The 15,652-nt window shown below is 49.3% G+C and overlaps 5 protein-coding genes across 5 annotated transcripts; 3 read left to right on the top strand and 2 right to left on the bottom strand.

Annotated features, from left to right (window-relative positions):
• CGCA056_v002488 (uncharacterized protein) lies at positions 1-365 on the top strand (the record flags this gene model as incomplete). The annotated part of the gene is made up of 3 exons (XM_037317746.1): positions 1-171; positions 229-294; positions 357-365. The coding sequence occupies 3 exons, from the start codon at positions 1-3 to the stop codon at positions 363-365; spliced, it is 246 nt and encodes an 81-aa protein (XP_037183654.1).
• Positions 366-2,486: 2,121 nt separating this feature from the next.
• Positions 2,487-3,410, bottom strand: azaJ-2 (Dehydrogenase azaJ; the record flags this gene model as incomplete). The annotated part of the gene is made up of 1 exon (XM_037317747.1): positions 2,487-3,410. One exon carries the CDS (start codon positions 3,408-3,410, stop codon positions 2,487-2,489), a length of 924 nt encoding a protein of 307 aa, XP_037183653.1.
• Positions 3,411-5,596: 2,186 nt separating this feature from the next.
• Positions 5,597-7,363, top strand: CGCA056_v002490 (Trichothecene C-15 hydroxylase; the record flags this gene model as incomplete). The annotated part of the gene is made up of 5 exons (XM_037317748.1): positions 5,597-5,662; positions 5,718-6,518; positions 6,580-6,894; positions 6,953-7,119; positions 7,204-7,363. The coding sequence occupies 5 exons, from the start codon at positions 5,597-5,599 to the stop codon at positions 7,361-7,363; spliced, it is 1,509 nt and encodes a 502-aa protein (XP_037182707.1).
• A 772-nt stretch (positions 7,364-8,135) lies between these two features.
• On the bottom strand, positions 8,136-9,261 carry asqI-1 (Tyrosinase family protein asqI; the record flags this gene model as incomplete). The annotated part of the gene is made up of 2 exons (XM_037317749.1): positions 8,136-8,561; positions 8,617-9,261. 2 exons carry the CDS (start codon positions 9,259-9,261, stop codon positions 8,136-8,138), a joined length of 1,071 nt encoding a protein of 356 aa, XP_037182708.1.
• Positions 9,262-11,794: 2,533 nt separating this feature from the next.
• atnG-5 (ABC transporter atnG) lies at positions 11,795-14,323 on the top strand (the record flags this gene model as incomplete). Its single annotated transcript, XM_037317750.1, has 6 exons — positions 11,795-12,025; positions 12,109-12,304; positions 12,362-12,595; positions 12,647-13,288; positions 13,701-14,060; positions 14,124-14,323. 6 exons carry the CDS (start codon positions 11,795-11,797, stop codon positions 14,321-14,323), a joined length of 1,863 nt encoding a protein of 620 aa, XP_037182705.1.
• Positions 14,324-15,652: the final 1,329 nt, after the last annotated feature.

A 15,652-nucleotide genomic window follows, 5' to 3' on the forward strand; every position in this document is an offset into this window, starting at 1 on the left:
ATGCAATTCCTCAACGCAATCCTCGTTTTTGCTTCACTCGCAGCTTCTGCGACTGCCGCCTCTGCCGATGCGGCTGCCCCCATCGAGGCGAGACAGGCTGCAAGCCCCTGCTATTCTAACCAGAAATTGACTTGGAACACGGGCCAGTATGGCAGCAGTGGAGGATGGGGTGTAAGTTAGCCCTCGTAAATTCCTGCAGTGATGATACTGACTTCGATGTGACTGCAGTGTGTCACCAACACCAACGGCGGCTGCAAGTCCTACTACTGGAAGACAGAGCTTCCTTACTACAGCGTAAGCATAATAGTTGCCTACTTTCGGGATTGGAAACTAGCTGACTTGGCGTTGATTTCCAGTGCACTTGAACAGTTTGCTCTGTATTTTGAATAGCGTGCTCGGATCGCACCATCTCTCTTGCCTGCCATGTTTTCGCACACGTTTATCTTTCTTCACAGAATTCTTTAGTGCTGCCATACTAGTTGCAGCCGGGGATTGCATTCATGTTGATCTTGCTTGTTCACCTTGAATGAGGCTTCATTATTGTTATAGAGGTGAAGTTTTCTCCAGTGCTGGATCTTGCTGTGATATTCAAATGCATTTGATCTGGCGCAGATCCGAAAGCAGCCAGCGCGTTGTACAAGCAACCTTCTTCTGGAAGCGAAATGATTTGGTCTCACATCTGTCGTAACTGTATTGAAGCCTTAAACCGAAGAACACAGTCAAAACTCTTCAGATTTTACTGGGCCCAAACTTCGCAAAATCCACAATCTCACCCTTCTTGGCTTTCACCCCTTCCAGTTTACCATCGGCCACCCTCAACCGAATGTGGATACTCTTACAAAGTCCAAAGCCTTTTTCATTAGGGCTGAGAAAGTCTTTAGAGAACTTCCATTTGCGGCCACTGAAAATCTTGGGCAGTAAAGCATTATATAGCGACTGGGACATGACGTCGTGATTCTCGCAGTATGCTCCCGTGATGTCTGTATCAAATCGAAAGGCTTGAGACTCCGGTGCCCGTCTCGCTTTCAACAGACCTTGGTGGCGATAGAGAATGGCCGCAGATTTTCCTTTTCGGTTGTCCACGACACCCCCCAAGCTCTCGTCGGAGACATGGAAAGGTTTACTATGTTCAATTGCCTTTTGGACAGCATCCAGCACCGTTTGGTTTGTAATCCTTTTTCCACCGTAAACGATGATTGTGTTGTTGATCCTCTTGAAATCATTGTACCTTCGGAGGCTGTTGGCGAGGGAGACAGTAAGAAGATCTGTTGTCTCCATCTTGTCCATATCGATTCGGTTGACACTGCGTTCAAGTCGCTGCAAGACCCATGGGAAACGTTTCTTTTGCGTCTCTTCGGCCTTTTCAAGTTCGCTGGATCCCGAGAGATATGAGCTGCTCATTGAGTTTAATGATGGACAAGAATTTAGGTCATCCTCATCCGGGCCTCTGGTTAGTCGAGTAAACGGATCCGGGTCTTTAGTAAAGAGGCGCTCATGAGGCCAGAAACCCCTTTGTAAATGTGAGGAGAGTTCTTGTAACCCTCGATAAGTCCAATTACAGCGGGTTTGCCATTTCCAATGAAGTGCTTCAGAGGGAGATCGTGGAGGTATGCATGCTTCGAAGCCCCAGGACTTTCAGCGGTGTACAGATTTTCCAGCCGGTTTAGAAGCCCAAAGAAATCCTCCCACTCGCGTTGCGTGGGCTCTCTCTCGGTAGACTTGCCTCCCAATGGGTCGCTGGGCGTTGCTGGGGATATGTGGATTCTCTGAGTCCGCTTAATATGGATGACGACTAGTTCCGGATTCTTTCTGGTGAACGTGTTGATGTCATCAACGACTTTCTGGATGGGAACGCAAGTTGCACCCTGGACCCCAACAGCGTTGCCGACGTTGGTGTAGTGGCCGCAGTGCCAGGAAGGAGCATCTTGAGTGCCGCTCTTTGAGGTAAGGACCGGACGAATGTCGGGGTAACGGACGCCGAGATTGAGTTGGTCAAGGATTGATCGCGTCTGGGTCAACACCATGTCGTCCAGTCCCAGCTCCGTCCGCAAGTTATTGTGAACATAGCTCGTGCCGGCGTCGTGGGAAGAAGGAAGAGTGATGTGCTTGAGAGCAAGGTTTCCAAGTGTGGCGCTGTGGAGTTGCATCCACCGTTGAGAATGTTCAGCCATCATCAGGAGCGGCCGTTGGACACGATGATGAGTAGATTGACCTAGGAGGGATTGGAATCTATGCAGTGGCGCACGCATGCTTTAGTAATTGTTTTTTTGTCCTCGTTAAGACCTTGATAGCGTAGCAGACACCTGTAGGCGACAAACTTTGAATGCGTATCCCCGGAAGGTTTGTGATCTTCCTGCGAGTGTTCGATATTTGGGGACGCCACACGAGGGCAAATTCAACGATCTTCGTGCACAGACATTTCTGTTCCACCGCGGACTGACGCGAGAGCGAAATATCGCACTTAAAGGGTCAATATGCTATTCACTCTACGAACCAAGAGCGACAACAATCTTCTGAGAAGACAAGCCCTGTTCTAAAAGGTCAATTCCACTCTGGATCGCCTCTAAGCCTGAACCAACCACGTTCGCTTTTGGCACAGCCTTGAAACTTCCGCCCTTCAGAGCCTTCGGCACGAAGTCAACAAACATTGTCTTGCACAAGTCAGATTCGACAATGTCTGTTGCTAAGAATGGCTTCATGTCCACGCCATGCGGCGCCGTTGAAGGCGCCGCTCTGACGCAAACCACGCAGCTGGACACACGTTCAGACGCGGCCAATACAATGCGTGCGCAGCTGCACATGGCAGCTTCCGTCCCACTAGTCTCGTAGACCCCAGCAAGTGTCTTTCCCTGGAGAGAGACAAAAATATCTTCCTCGATTGAGGACGATTTGTAGTCAAACACCTGCGTCGCCCCGAGACTCTTGATATTCTCGTGATTCTTTGGTGAAGCTGTTGAAAAGACCTCATAGCCTGCCATCTTTGCAAGTTGGATCGCAACGCCCCCAACACTTGTCGCCCCTCCCCACACAAGGATCACTTGCCCAGTGTGATGGGGTTCGACAGAAGGCAGCTGTAGGCCCAGTTCCCCCCTTCCGAAAAGCCCAAGGGCTGCCGTTGCGATGGCGAGGGGAAGCACAGCTGCCTGTTCAAAAGATAACTCTTCTGGAATCGCAGATACGCAATCCGAAGGGATCAAAGTATAAGCTTGAAAGGCGCTGTTCGCATTATCATCTGTGCGAAGGGAGGTTGCAAGTCCTAGTACCCGATCTCCAGGTTTGACGTGGGTGACGTTTGAGCCCACCTCCTCAATCACCCCGGCCAGGTCCATTCCAAGTATGGCGGCGTACTTCCTGGAGAATAAAGCGTTCTTCTGGATGGCGCCGTCAACGGGGTTGATTGCGACAGCCATGGTTCTGATCAGGACATCGTCAGTTGTTGGATGACGCAGCGCAGCCTCCCCTGTGCGAAGACAGCTACTGCGTTCTTCTGTTGCCCAAGCTGCGATATTCGGAGGCATTGTGATTCAATTTGTTCAGACCTGAACCCTTGAGATATGTGCAGAGAGACGGCTAAATCCCATGTTAAAAGGTCAGGCGAGCAATGCCTCGGCCAACAAGGTCCCAATCACGAGATTTGCGCCGACGTTCATGATGTCAAGCGCCCTGTCCAAATAAGAAAGCAAAGGAAAAGCATACAGACCAAGACTTGAGACTAGCCCTTTAATCAACATACCTGATAGCCATGTTTGAAGCATGTAGACTTTAATAGATAGCTGATGAAATCCATACGAGCCAGCAGGTCCTCGTTTGGTCACTACTCCGGCTTTGATTGCGCAGGATTCACGCGATTTCGACTCGCTCGTCGACCAAGACCTCGTCAGGTCCAGATGCCGTCTCTCGCAAGAGCGCCTTGATGCCGTCTGCAACATCTACAAAGTCCGAGCTGGCAATCTGCTCTAGGCTCAAACCCACTGCCGCGTCGTCCGTTAAGGTGATGCGCCGCTGCGCCCGGAGGAAGGCGTACTTCACGACGAGAACACCTGTTCTCGAGTCACCCGAATATCCCCAAGTCAAATATTGGCATCGCTACTTTTGAGTCTTCAGCGTCGAGTCACTGCTCCTTCGCGGTTATCGTGCACTCGATTGAAGACTAGTCGCAAGCAGGAGGATATGGCAGTGTTTTCGCAAGGTGTGGTCTGCTTGGAGTCTCTGATAAAGTCGCACGTGGCAGACAGTCGGTATACGAAAGTGAAAGTGGTAAGTCTGGCACTTGAACGCGTTGCTGCTCCGGGAGACGTCCCGCTGGTATTCGCAGTTGGCTATGGATAGCTCAGCTTCGAGAGCAACGCGGTTACCTGAGCGGTTTAGGATGTCATGTGCGCGGGATCAGTACTACAGGACATGACGGACTCTCCGCAACTCGTCGGTCGTGAGGAGCAAGGCATCAAGGTAAGCCCAATCCGCACTATCAACCATTTTGGATGCTCGTTGGGGCTCGTTCCGAGACAGAGATGGCTAAGGAGACATTGATACTCACTAAAGGCTGCGGGTCATCTCTTTTCTTCGGTATCGAGCTTGCGATTGCGGCATTGCCATGCGAGCCCTCAAGTCTGTTCGTTAGGGTCGCAAATGACGAGTTGGTGTGAAGGCTAGGAATATGGGAGAGAGAGAACCAATAGGGACATCCCTGGCGTTGCAGCTTTGGCTACTGGCGTCTTGAGAGGGGTTGAGTTGCAAGAGCTGACGAGCAGATCATAGGCGACGTTTCCCCTGCCCTGAAATAAAGTGTAGAACCCCTGAAAGTTCCATGGTCACGGATAGCACTTCAGAGCGATCGAAGACCAGAGACTCAAAGTTAACAAGCAGCAGAGAATCGAAAGAATTCTGGTTCGAGATGGTTCAAGGACGCGGGGGAGGAGCCGTATATCGGGTTTTGCGGCGGCCCATCGTACTACGCGGTGCATTAGCTGCCGGCAGTAATGCACTTCCCGTTTCCCCGCGTAGAACAGAGGTTTCCAATGGACTTCAATGATCTACCCGTGCCGCTACATCGCATTAGCTTTTCCAAACCATAGGCGACGATCACTGGGACGACTTACGGCCTGTGCATGCCAATCAAGCGGTGAGGGGCCTTGCTATCTGTACGGGGCCACACGACGACGGCAGTGAAACGGGGACAGGAACTAGTTGCATCGCATATGTTTTGATCTTCGAGCGGAGTAATGACGACCATCTGATTGGGTGAAAGTGTCAACATGGGATGGCTGCTGCCATCTTGTGTTGCAGCACTCGGGATGAAAATGAATTAGGAAGTGAGCATCCCGAGGGCCGGGGCTTTCGTCTGGACCGAGCCCCGATAGAATCGGGCGTCGGATTGGTTCCGCACCGATTACTCACGATTTCTCAACGGCGATCGACCCCTGGTAGATGGTCTTGGAGTAAATGCGGCTGATACAACTTGATTTTGTGGTCGTTGACAATGAGTACATAGAGCAGCCATCACCGTTTCAATATTTCGTCCCAATCCGCTGTGCTGAGCTGTATGTATTGCTCAGAGGACTTCTCAGTGTCAACGGCAAGATCAAAGTAAATCACGATGAAGTTCATTCTAGGCGGTATCATTCCGTCTTCGCTGGGGTTCGGTTCCCTTGCAGCCATCCTCGTAAGTTCATTTACCCTAACTTCACAGACCTTGCACTGACAATCTGGCACCCAAGCTTCTGGTGTATGGCGCGTCGGTAGTCGTGTACAACCTCTTCTTCCATCCATTGCGTCGGTTCCCTGGCCCTAAATTGTGGGCGGCTACACCCCTCCCTGCTGCGCTTAGTGTTCTCCGCGGGCTCTCTCACGTCAAGATTCGTGAACTCCACAAGCGCTATGGCGATACTGTCCGAGTAGGGCCCAATGAACTAGCGTTTGCACACTCAGATGTGTGGAAGGATGTCTGCGGACATTTGAAGCGCGATCAGGAGGAAAATGGCAAGGATCCCAAGTACGGCAATGAGGACTTGGATAAAAGTCTGATCTCAGCTTCACGCGAACGACACGGGCCAATGCGACGTTTGCTATCTCACGGGTTCTCGGCTCGTGCCATGGCTGAGCAGCAACCACTCATCAACACCTATATCGATCTTTTCATGGAACGGCTCCGGGAGCACGGAGAGAATGGGTCGCGGCCTATCGATGCATCGAAATGGTTCGAATGGACAACATTTGACATCATTGGAGATTTGGCGTTCGGCGAATCTTTCGGCTGTCTGCGCACTTCCGCGTCCCATCCATGGGTCGAAAGCTTTTTTGACTCGATGAAGATCATCCCTGCTATCCAGACGATCAACGACTTGCCTTTCTTCTCGATCCTGGCACCTCTGTACTTCATGCTTTTCATACCGAAGAATGTCGCTACCCAACGCCGAACGAGCCAGCAATTTGCTGAGGAAAGCTTGAAGAAGAGACTTAGTCTGGGTACTGACCGACCCGACTTCGTACAAGCGATGCTTAAAGGCAGCAAAGAGCATGTGAGTAACCTCCCTAGCTGAGACGTCCAGTACTTCTTTCCCACTAACACCATCGACCCAGACCTTGACGCCGATTGAATTGCGAGACAACAGCCTTCTCCTTACTACGGCCGGTTCTGAGACCACAGCCACAACACTCGCTGCAACGACATACTTCCTCGCCACTCATCCTGAAGCACTTCAGAAGTTGAATGATGAGGTCCGGTCAGCTTTCAAGAGCGAAGATGAGATCGACGTCAACAGTGTCCAGAACCTGCCCTACATGCTCGCTGTTCTGAAGGAAGCTATGCGCGTCCATCCAGCTGTAGCCATTTCCCTGCCACGATCAACTCCTCGCAGTGGAGCGCAGGTCGCAGGAGAACATATCCCCGGAGGCGTGAGTTTTGTGCAGCTGATTTGCAATTTGATGCGGGTCATTTACTGACAAGTCGTAGACGACTTTGGGTATCTGGCAATACGCCCTCTATCACGACCCGACCAAGTTTCTTTACCCCGACTCCTTCATTCCTGAGCGATGGTTGGACGACAAACGCTTTGAAAATGACGCTAAACACATGCACCAACCTTTTTCATACGGTCCTCGGAACTGTCTGGGCATGAAGTAAGTGCTGCAAAGACAGCCAGTTAGCCTGCTGGCTACCTTCCTCCATGCTTCGGTTTGCTGACTCTCTTCTTCTTTCTTTAGTCTTGCTTACGCTGAGATGCGGTTGATTCTTGCTCGCATTATTTGGAATTTTGACCTGGAGCTTGAGCCTCAGAGCCAAGAATGGGCGACGAATCAGAAGGTGTTCTTCTTTTGGGACAAGCCGCCTTTGTGGACATACTTCAAGCCCAGACGGTCTTAGAATGCAACCAAAAACCCAAGCTATCGATATTTAGAAGGATTTTTGTATAGTACCTTATATAACACAAAGTATTGAACATCTTTCACACACTGCTGTATGGTTAGTTAGTCGGATGGGTTCGGGTTGACACAGAGGTACACGTAGATAGACGCTTTCTGAAATAAAATCGGGGAGATTCGATTGAAGACATCAAGTCATTGTACGGTCGTCGACTGTCTTCCGGAATATGGCATACTATCTGATTACAGCTCACGTCGGTGGTAGTAGTCAAGAGTCGGCGCAATGCTTATTCGAGAGCACATATACGTCTTAGGTTAAATGAAATCGACAATTGCTAGCACTTGTGTTCCAAGCCAATTCCGCGAAGTCCAATGGTTCTCGAAGGCCAGAAAATTATCGAGTGTTGCAATGAATGAACACACTGGAAACTGCCTGGATAATGCTGTCGCAACGCGACGTCGCTCACTGAGGGATTTGTTTTTGTCTCCATTGCTCACCGAGAGTGTCCTTATCAGCACAACCAATGGATTGTTTCGAGCATACACTGAAACCTATTTCAGTACACAGGAAATCAAATAGCGTAGACGAAGGAAATGGTAGGTGGTCTTTCATATAATTCCTCTAAAATGCTTCCTGATAGTCCTGCAAAGTCGGATTATGATGATATGTATTAATCTAGTTACCGGACAGGCAAGCGCGTACGTGTATGAGTACAGGTGCGTTCCTATTCTATTACTGCCGATAACTTTGTCAAGATGTCTCAGGAATTACTTCACAGGATGGCCGGGTTGTTCATCATCTCAATAACTCCAGCACCCGTGGAATTGGCGTCTCCAACCCGTCCTCCAGTTGTGAGCCCGATCCATCGTGAGTACACTCTCTCACCAGGAGTTGTCGAAGTGAGTTTCTCCATGGAAAATGCGTATTTACCATCAAGCTGATTGTCGATCTCAATCTCCCAGTTTTCCACGGCTGATCCGGGTTCCAGTGGGACTGCAGTCCCAGGTCCCTCGAGACTAACTTTGACAGTCGAACAGGCAGAAATAACTGGCTTCCCATTTTCAGCGAGATAAACGCTAGATGTTACATTCAACGACTCATCAAGATGATAGAAGAATACCAATGCGTATCTGCCGACGTTCGAATGGCCCCAGTACCATTGGTGCAGGTTATTCTGGAAACCTGCTGTGCCCCAGTTCTGTATAGTCATGTCGTCAGAGCAAACCTCTCAACAAGGAGACTTAGAAAAATACCTGATCATGATATCCAGAGCCAGAGAAAGAGAGATCAGTTCCGTTGATGATTAGGTTGACGGTGGCGTGCGAGTCTGGGATGGTGTTGGCCCAGGAGAGATACGGGGCGAAGTTAAAGGAACCTCCAGGAGTGTTGAGCCCACATGCGACGTGGGCAGGAGCACGGGAGCGCATGGTGATCTTTCCCGATATACCAGCTTGTGGCAGGTCTAGCGTGAGATGATAGACTCCCAGGTCAGAGGATCCAAACCAAGTCATCGCTCCATCATCCACAACGCCTTGCGACCCATCACCGACAGTGCTCAGCTGAAGGTCTCCAACGGGAATAGGGGTGAAAGGAAATAAAGTTCCGTTAGGCCAAAGAATCTGGAGTAGGACTGCGCTCGACTCGGGAAACCACCCCGGATAGAATTGCGCGACGAGGAGGGCATCTGCGTTATGAGACACGGCGTCAAAATACCACCACTGGTAAGCCGACCCATTATTGACCGCGATGTGAGGACCATCAAATGCTGAAAGGCCAATGATGCTGTCCGCTGCTGTGGTGCCATTGAACTGCCCCGTAGGTATGACATATGTTTGAGGCTGTATGGAGGCAATGGCCAGTCCGCTCAACATCGAAAGACACAGTACAGTGTTTTTCATATTGGTAGGAATCTGAAATGCAGGTAGAAAAGATTCAAGTTGAAACTTGAAAGACGTTGGCGAAAGACCTTGATCGTGCTTTTGTCGAATGTGTTTAGCCCTGGATGGAATAAACTCAGCTGATGTAGATTTCGCCGACTGCAAGCAAGTATTGGAATGTCCATGTGCCTTTATATGCTCGATGTAGCCGAAGTTCGGGTTCTGGAATCGGGTAAAACCCACATGCGGACGAACACGAACATCCGCAACGCCGTTCGTTGACAAGATATTACGAACGACGTCGTCTGCGACCTCTCAGCTCATTGGAGACACCCATGATCGTATTATGGAGCTCGGGAAATCGATGTGGCTGAGCCCAAATTATGCTAGCTTATAGTATGGATAAACCGGAATGTCAGATTTGTTCTTATTCGACGTGGCCAGGGTGGGTTAGATTGCTTCGTACACCAAAGCCTCTCTTTGCCCAGTTGATGCATGAATCGATTATCGGCCGAACTTTGTATCGAAGATCATCTGCTATATGCAATTCATGAGATTCAAGAATGACTACTCGGGAGAGAGGAGGAGTGTCCAATGTGCGCGGCAGCTGGCTATAATCAATAAATCCACACGCTCACTGCCGAAGGAAACCCAATGTTTGCGGAGAACGCAATGTATTTCTTGATACTCAAGGCCATTGAACTTCACTGTCAGTCAATAAAGACGGCACGAAATCGCGCTGGCTTTCTTTTCCATCTCCTGTTTCTGACGTTCAGGCATGCTATGCCTCAATATTATACAGCTTTTTGTTTCCCGTATTACAAGGCGGCTTCGCGCTGGTGCTTTGCGAAAGCTACCTCCACCAAGTTTAAACAACAGACTGCTTCACAACATGTTCACTGTCAACTAGTTGTGCGAACTTCCATTGCCATCAACCGGAGTCCGATGATGATGAAATCTTGTCATAACAAGAGTGCGGCTTCTTAAAAAGCAGTTGGTTGATTATTCGGCTAACCAGAAAGCAGTAAATTTCGTCCGAAGCGCGGGTAATATTCCACACGCATGACGATTCGGATTGGCCTTCCCGAAGATAGCTTGCTTCGCCGCAACGCAGCCTCTGTACAAGGATACTCAACTAAGCAACAATGGCTAATCTGAACCAGATTTCCTTTTCGAGAAGGTCGGGACGTTTGCATGCTGATACAACGATTCCAGCAAATTTGTTACTGCAACCGCGAATAATTTCTATTTCGTCAGGAGAACGCCCGCACTCACGGCTAACTATTGACTCTCAGAGACTGCCTATTTTTCCTGTGCTAGAGTGACTTCTTTTCCTGTAGTTGCGTTCTCTACCCTACTGCCGTTGTCATCGTCATCGCTGCTATCGTCGTCGTCGTTGTCGTCTTCGCTACCATCGTCGCTATCTTCGATAAGAGTAATTAAGTACACAGGAAAACTAGGCGGTCTCGACCCTTATCTGTAGACCTGACCAGAACCACTGTCAGCACACTGCTGTGCCGTAAGGCAACATGGCACGCGTCACGGAACACGAAGTTCAGGAGTAAGGTCTCAGAAGTTCCTGATAAGAACTGCGTGGCCTGCACTGGTCTTTTTAATTTTTTTTTATTTGACCACTGTTCTAAACCAACACAGACTTGAACTTAGTAGCGATGTCCTGTCCGTCGCTGAGCGACCAGTCTTTCGGACCCCGCGTTCATCCATAATGTCGTTCCTTCGACTTCTCACTGCAGTTTGAGGACATCCTTTTCGCTTGCATTCCGTCCGCTGTGCTTATCCTCCTCGCACCAACGCGAGTCGTCCATTTGCTTCGCCAACCGACCGCCTTCGCAATCCGCTCTTGGCTTCTGCTTGCCAAACTAGTATGTGCCTTCCACGTCTCGCGCTTGCGCGCCGGACCATCACCACCGTCACTTGCTTAATTGTTTTCAAAGTTGGTCCTAGCCGCACTTCTGGCTTCGCATCTCGCCTTTCTAGTCCAGCGATAGCAAACCCCCAATTTCAAGACGTCTGCATCGGTTGCCGCCGATGTTTTGATTCTCATCGCCATCCTCAGCATCGTTCCAATTTCTCTCCTGACTCATCAACGCTCGCCTCGACCGTCAACTTTACTCAGCATCTATCTTTCCGCGTCAACAATACTTGGTACTGCGCGTGTCCGAACAACATGCCTAATAGATCAACGAGGCCCTATCCCGGCTCTCGCGACTGCTGTTTTGGTGTTGACGACCGCGTTCCTCATTCTGGAGTCGATCGAATCGAAGAAAAGACAGTCACAGCCCGAGATATCGTACAGCAAACTCCCAACTCCTGAACAGACCAGCGGCTTCTGGGCGAGAACTTGTTTTTGGTGGCTGGCACATACCTTCTCACTTGGATACTCCAGAGTGCTTTCTCTCGTCGATTTGCCCAAACTTGATATCGTTTTGGAAAGCCGCCATCTGCACCACGATCTGTCTATAGCTTGGAACAGCAGTAAGTGCTATTAACCTTCAGCTGTCATCTGACCCGAAAGCTCCTAGAAACTTGCTAAGCCATGAACCCAGATGACCAGCAGAGCAAGAAAAATCTACTGCGAGCGTACATCAAGAGTTATTTCTTGTCCTTTCTTTCTCCAGTCATACCGCGACTATGTCTCTCAGTGTTCACGTTCGCCCAGCCATTTCTCATCAACACCACTGTGAGCTTCGTCGGCCAAGAGAAGCCTGATGCCAACTTCGGTAAAGGGCTTATCGGCGCATGGGCTCTGGTTTACCTGGGCATCGCTGTCAGCAACTCGATGTTCCAATATCACAATTTGCGCTTCACAACGAGATTACGTGGAGGATTGGTTGCACTCATTATCAGCAGGCAATCAACACTCGAGAGGCAGACACGGGCGACATAACTGCAGTTGCTCTTATGGGCACTGACGTAGAGCGCATTCACATGTCAATGTCTGTGTTTCACTTGCTCTGGAGCTCATTGCTTGATATCATCATTGCAAGCTGGCTTCTGGGGCTTCAGCTCTCACTTGCGTGCCTTGCTCCTATCATACTGGTTATTGGTGAGTAAACAGAAACTTTCGGTTTTCAACCCAGCAGTGCTGACCAATAGGGCTCAGTCTTCATTGCCGCGATGTCCAAGGTCTCGGTGGCCACCAACACAGCTCAAAAGCACTGGATTGAAAAGATACAAGAGCGCCTTCGAGTGACCACAACAATGCTCAGTGAGATGAAAGCTGTGAAGATGCTAGGACTCACTCAAGTCATGTCGAACATGGTCCAGAATCACCGCACCGACGAGATCGAGACGTCGAAGTCTTTCAGGAAGTTGTTGGTAGCGACATTATTGCTTTGTAAGACTCACACACCCTTTTTCAGTATTTATCGCTAAGCCGAAAGCTTAGCCCTGAGCCCAATCAATCTTGCCCCTATCGTGACCTTCGGTATCTACGTCATCATCTCCGTTTACTGGAAGAACGATACCCTGTTGCCGGCGCAGGCATTCACGTCAATTGCTTTAATATCTTTGCTAACTACACCGGTCGTTGCCTTCATTCAGATCTTGCCCATGGTCGTTCAATCGTTATCCTGCTTCGATCGCATCCAAGATTTCTGTAATTACAGCTCTCCAAGAAAGACCGAAGATCAGCCTGTCAACCCATCTTCCTCAAATTCCCAGACAGCTTTGCCATCGAGGAAAGAGCCTACAGAGCTACCACAGTCAAGCAATCCCTATCAAGAACCTATTTTGTCTTTCAGCGGTGAAAGCTTTGGTTGGAAGGAAGAGCAGAGTTTACTTCATGAAATCAACGTTCAAATCCAGCCCAATACTGTCACGACCATAGTGGGGCCTGTTGGAAGCGGAAAGTCAAATCTCCTCAGCGCCATGCTGGGCAACATGATCAGAACATCGCCGATGATGACGAACAAATATGGAGATGAAATAGGCTGCAGTGGAGAGACCGCATACTGCTCGCAAACTCCATGGCTAGAGAATGGAACAATTCGACAGAACATTCTCGGTGTCTCAGCCTACGAAGAGAAAGGTATGACACCGTTGCGCTTGCATGCGGGCTTGAACCCGATTTTCAAGCCTTGAAGATGGGCGACTTCACTCTTGTTGGAACTTGGCAGTCAAGGCGGCAACCTCAGCGGCGGCCAAAAGCAGCGCATTGTGAGTGTTATTGACAGAAAAGGACCTAATCTTCTGGCCTGCCGCTGGCCATGCGCTAACGTTTGGCATCTAGGCTTTGGCAAGGGCAGTCTATGCTCGAAAGCGCATCGTTATTCTGGACGACATCTTCAGTGGGATGGATGCGCGCACTGCACATCATGTCTCAACCCATTTGATCGGACGTGACGGACTTCTACGGAGACAGCGCGCGTCCGTAATTATAGCAACTCACAGCCGTAGGTCGCTTTGTTTATGTAGTGCAGCAGACTCTAACAGCCATCTAGATAGGATCATGGGCCTAGCCGATAGCATCATCTCGCTGGACGGTGGCAGAGTGCGAGAAATAGGCAGCCCCATGGACCTAGTGCAAGGTCAAGGCTACGTCAGCAAGCTCGGGCTCAAGTTATCCCCTGACGAAGATGTTGCCAATGATTCCGCATCCTCTGTTGAGTCTGAGGTTTCTGAGAAGAACCAAGGAGAAACGTCTGAAATGGAGAATCCCAGAGAACAGAAGCACACGGATGTCAGACGGAAGAACGGCGAGAAGGCAGTCTACCTTTACTACTTGAAAAGTGCAGGCTGGAAGGCTATTGTCATGTACACGGCAGCTGTCACATCATGGTATTTCTTTTCGGAATTCTCCAGTAAGTCTTCTTGAAGCAACACAGCTAGACACGAGGCACACAGAGCTGACTTATGGCACTTAGCCGTTTGGGTCAAATGGTGGTCCGAGTCAAATTCTTCTAATGCAAACCAGGACGTCGGATATTTCATGGGTATCTATGCCTTGTTCGGGGTTTTGGGAACACTTAGTTCCTCAATCGCCGCCTGGTTCGCATTCATCGACATCATATCTAACACAGCATTGAAATTGCATTCAGACCTTCTTCAGACTACTGTTTCGTAACGTCCGACACCCACTTCTCGGCACCCCCCACTTCTCGGCACCCCAAAAATCGCTCACCGCCATGAATACCCCTCAACTTCAATCTTTAATATTTTCATCAATCTTTATCCAATTCTTACAATACTTTGTATAACGCATAATAAGGTCTCAATGCCATCATATACCGAAAATGATATTACCAATGCCCTTGAAGCGATTGCAAACGGTCAATCTATCAAAAAAGCTGCATTTAAGCATGGTGTGCTGCGATTAACACTACAATGTCGAATGAAGGGGGTGCAGACGCGAGATATAGCGTTTTCTGATCTGCAAAGGCTTTCTCTAACCCAGGAAAGTCATCTGGCTGAATGGGTTTGAATCCAGGCTGCCCTAGGCCTTCCTCTAACCTATCAGCAACTCAAGGACTTTGCTGAATGCATCCTATAGATCTATGGAGACTCCCAGCCTCTTGGAAAGAACTGGGTGCAGTCTTTTATTAAGAGAAACCTATCTATAAGGGTCTAAAGAAGCAGAGCAATTAATTCCTAGCGTATTAATAGAGCTTCAACTAATATAATCAGGCAATGGTTTAAGCACCTCGCTATACCTGAGATTATGGTGTTACGACCCGTTATGCATGGATAACAGTTGACCGACCCACTTGGGCGTCGGGCGGCTAGGACAGGACATTTGTACTGCAGGATCACGGGAACAACAGGAACTCACTCGGCACGGAAGAACTATGGTACAAGTCACGTGACGATAAGATAAGGAAACGATCAGTGGAGCACAGGAAGGAACGCTCAGTGATCAGTTGGCTTTGCCAACTGATCGCGATCACCTCATGCACCTAGGTGATCACCCTTAGATAGATAAAGGCTACTGTTCAGGACTTGTATATAGTATGACCCTGAGCCTGGCTCATGGTCAGACTTCCATAGCTCTTCAGCAATCAACTTAGTATTCATCCTCACGGATACTCTCAGCTTACCTTCACTGCGAATCACTTATTGAGTCTAAGACTGATCACCTTAGCCTCTGAAGAACCGATCTACTGCAGCCTACGAACTACGACCTACGACCACAACCCAGTGTACTGTTAGAACGTATCAATCCCCAGCTTCTGTTAGCAGACCCTACTGTCGGATAGCTGACCGTAACATATGGCTATTAAGGCCTCTAATTAATATAATATGGATGAGACTGGTATTCTAGAAGGCAGAGGATTAAATAGGCTTATTTTTAGATCATCAGAAACTTATTCTATCTGCAAGAAATAGCCTGGATTACGTGCTTGGATATCTCTGATTGAGTGTATCTCTGTAATTAGTAAGGCACTGCCTCCACTTG

This window comes from Colletotrichum aenigma, assembly GCF_013390185.1.
Source record: "Colletotrichum aenigma strain Cg56 chromosome Unknown KSG_Cg56_contig02, whole genome shotgun sequence".
NCBI lineage: Eukaryota > Fungi > Ascomycota > Sordariomycetes > Glomerellales > Glomerellaceae > Colletotrichum > Colletotrichum aenigma.